The 2,975-nt window shown below is 38.3% G+C and overlaps 1 protein-coding gene across 1 annotated transcript; it reads right to left on the bottom strand.

The window, feature by feature from the left end:
* Positions 1-426: 426 nt before the first annotated feature.
* LOC145903732 (uncharacterized) lies at positions 427-1,617 on the bottom strand. Its single transcript, XM_082991858.1, has 4 exons — positions 1,289-1,617; positions 1,044-1,158; positions 746-931; positions 427-560 (listed from the first exon to the last, which is right to left on the bottom strand). The coding sequence occupies exons 1-4, from the start codon at positions 1,342-1,344 to the stop codon at positions 552-554; spliced, it is 366 nt and encodes a 121-aa protein (XP_082847984.1). The 5' UTR covers positions 1,345-1,617; the 3' UTR covers positions 427-551.
* Between the last annotated feature and the right edge of the window lie 1,358 nt (positions 1,618-2,975).

Genomic DNA, 2,975 nt, shown 5'->3' with positions numbered 1-2,975 from the left:
AGCTTGTACTGAAAAAAAAAAATTTTTTATCGAAAAGTCATATACTGCAAAATGGACAAGTGCTGAAATCGCATACCCAGTCATAAATTTAGGCACGGCCCTTGTCACTTTATGTCAAGATACGCTTGGCATCAAGCTTGGGCGACGCATGTTCACCGTACTTAAATGTTGGATATATGTTCGGCGTATGTTCTACAATTGAACAAATCCAAGCTTGGCCGAGCGAGCTTTCGCCGTGCGTTTACCGAACATAATGATACTGCCTGGCTACTTTAAAAATATGACCTCATCAAACTAGCTACTTCACCGTCTCGCACGTAACACGACTTAAATTACATAATATTTTATTGAAAGAAACAACCCATGAATAAAAATACAGTGGCAAGCGCAGTGGAAGTACGGTGAAACATGAAGTGCACTGTTCGACGAAACTATGTACTCTGAGACGTGGTGGGCTTAATTGAGGATAAATTGCCGTTTCTTGATATTCTGTGGTCACTCCGTCAACAACTCCAGGTAGGCGATTTCTTGGTGCCTGCGTCTTGCATCTTTCAATGCGTCTACAGAACATAAAACATATGATTTAGTTAAAATTTTGGAAACATTCCATCGTGTACAGAAATTAAATATTTGACATGTCGGAATTAAATATGTGAAAGTTGTGACAACGTCACAATCGGAAGGCTTTACAATGAGGCCCGCAGTGTGGCGTGGCTTGTGAGATTTCTAAAGCAATTTGACTCACCCAACAAAAATGCAAACGGAGGATGTGATTTGAATGGGATATTTGATTTCCTGCGTCCAACCGCCAAAACAACCCACTCCACGAAAATTGAAGAGCCTGGTGTTTTGTCATAAACAGCTTTACAAAATTCGGGAAGGTGCCACGAAGTTGGTCCATGTCAATCACTTGGGCAAGTTGCATTTTGTCCTTTTGAAAAGTATCAACATATATAAAATGATTGAAATGTATAGCAGATGCCATTTACAGTGTAAAGCATGCAGACAAAAGCCTCAGTGCATTAGGTAAAAAGAAAGCTCACTTTAGGTTTAGTAAGTTCCACCTGTCTTGTTTTGTCGATAAGGATGCCAATCTTTTCAGACAGGTCATGCTTCTGCCATTGTGACGTTGTTTTTTGCTGCTTGGGTGACAATAACCTGTGGAAAGTATTTGCAAACTAAAACAAGCAAATACACAAGCAAAGGTCCCCGGTCAGCCAATTAAAAAACTCGATGAAAAATATGTGCCGGTTTTATGCATAAAAATCAACACAAGGGTTATGGACACCTTTTTTGCAAGACGGGAATCATGGGAGAAGTACTGCTTTCAGTGGATTCGCTCATTAGAATGTCCCTTTCCAGATCAGCAGATCTACATTTTCTTTTCAAACAACGGGCATGCGTGCCTGAAAAGAACAAAATGCATGAAACAAAAATGCACAATTATTTGGCACAAACACACAACTTACTCCCTTCACAAAGAATGGTGGAAGGACATGTCTGCCAAGCTGCATCCGAAGAAATTTCATTTTTCAAGAAGCTTTGTACATCCAAATCGCTGGGTATCCACTTACATGCATTGGCGCCGACCATCCAGCTTTTGGGGATTTTATACAAACAAAATTTTCCATTCTAATGTACTGTGGAAGAAACAAATATACATGCAGATATATCATGTGGCATAAAGCAAATTAATGACAACGAAATGTCCTTTATATGGCAACAGAACACATTTTTAATTTGATCATTAACTTTCAGCAGAAAATAATCACCATTCAAACCACACACTTTGTAAATTCCGACATGTTTTAAGTTGACAAGGTTTTTGAGAAGACGACAAAAGGCAATATTGCTTTGACAGTTTTTTCGACTGGATATTATATAGAATTAAGAAACATATAATGGGAAGTTTGGTTTTCATAAAATGCAAATCTTGCAATTTGTTGCATAGGTTTGTAGCCAGATTTAAAACTTTTTTTCAAACAACCCAAATAATTTTCAAATTGAAAACAGCCAATGTTTTCCAATGAACCATGTTTTTCATAATCATTACACAAGTGGATCAAACAATGAACATTGTAACTGACAAATGCTTTACCATAAATATGTGAAGATTTGCTAACAAAGTCTTTTAGCATTTGGACACATAACGAAAACTCATGTGTGTTAATGTTTGGCGACAACAAACATATCGTAGCTAAAGAAAAATGCAGAAAATGACAATACGTTTATGGCACAGCACATTTTTATCTTTCAACAGCACAGCACCACTCCCACACAGAGCATAAATAGTCTAAATTCTGTTGCTTTCCAGTAAAGCAAATCAGACAAAGGCCTCGATTTTCTGTTGAATTCAAGCGGAATAAATTCCTTATATTTTGTAAGGTTGTGGTGACGTTAACATGACGACAGTTGACGAAAGCTTAACTTGCAATTGGCGTGGTCTACCCCTCCACCAGATTAACAATCGACGCATTACACCCAAACATGCAAGATGCGTATTCACCCTTGATCTAAATTTGAGTCGCAAGTATATCAAACAGAAATACCTGACAAAAAACAACTGCTGTCGTAAACCACCTGTAAATTTAGACAAGGTTTCCCGCCGTCAAGTCATTACTACAACAAACCACTCATTAATTACGCAGTTAGCCAAGCCTCCTAGCCTGTCCTGCCTGCTTGTTGTTCATCCAACCATGACGAAGCAGCGCCTCAGCTTTGTTTGGTAATATTTAAAAAAACATTTTAGTTAGCTCGCAAAATCAACAAATAGCCTATTATGGTAAAAATCACTCACAATAATTTGCCCTCCAAAACTGCATGTGTCACAACCCCACGGCAGAACTCACCAAGAGAGGTACAACCAAACTACCTCAAAATAAAATAAAATCAACTTCATGCTTCTATGCCCACCTTATGACAAAACAATATGATATGTGTGACGCAGTTATACAAGGAAAAACTCCCGCCGCCGA

This window comes from Ascidia mentula, chromosome 5, assembly GCF_947561715.1.
Source record: "Ascidia mentula chromosome 5, kaAscMent1.1, whole genome shotgun sequence".
Taxonomy (NCBI): domain Eukaryota; kingdom Metazoa; phylum Chordata; class Ascidiacea; order Phlebobranchia; family Ascidiidae; genus Ascidia; species Ascidia mentula.
This window is presented reverse-complemented; position numbering and strand designations above follow the sequence as displayed.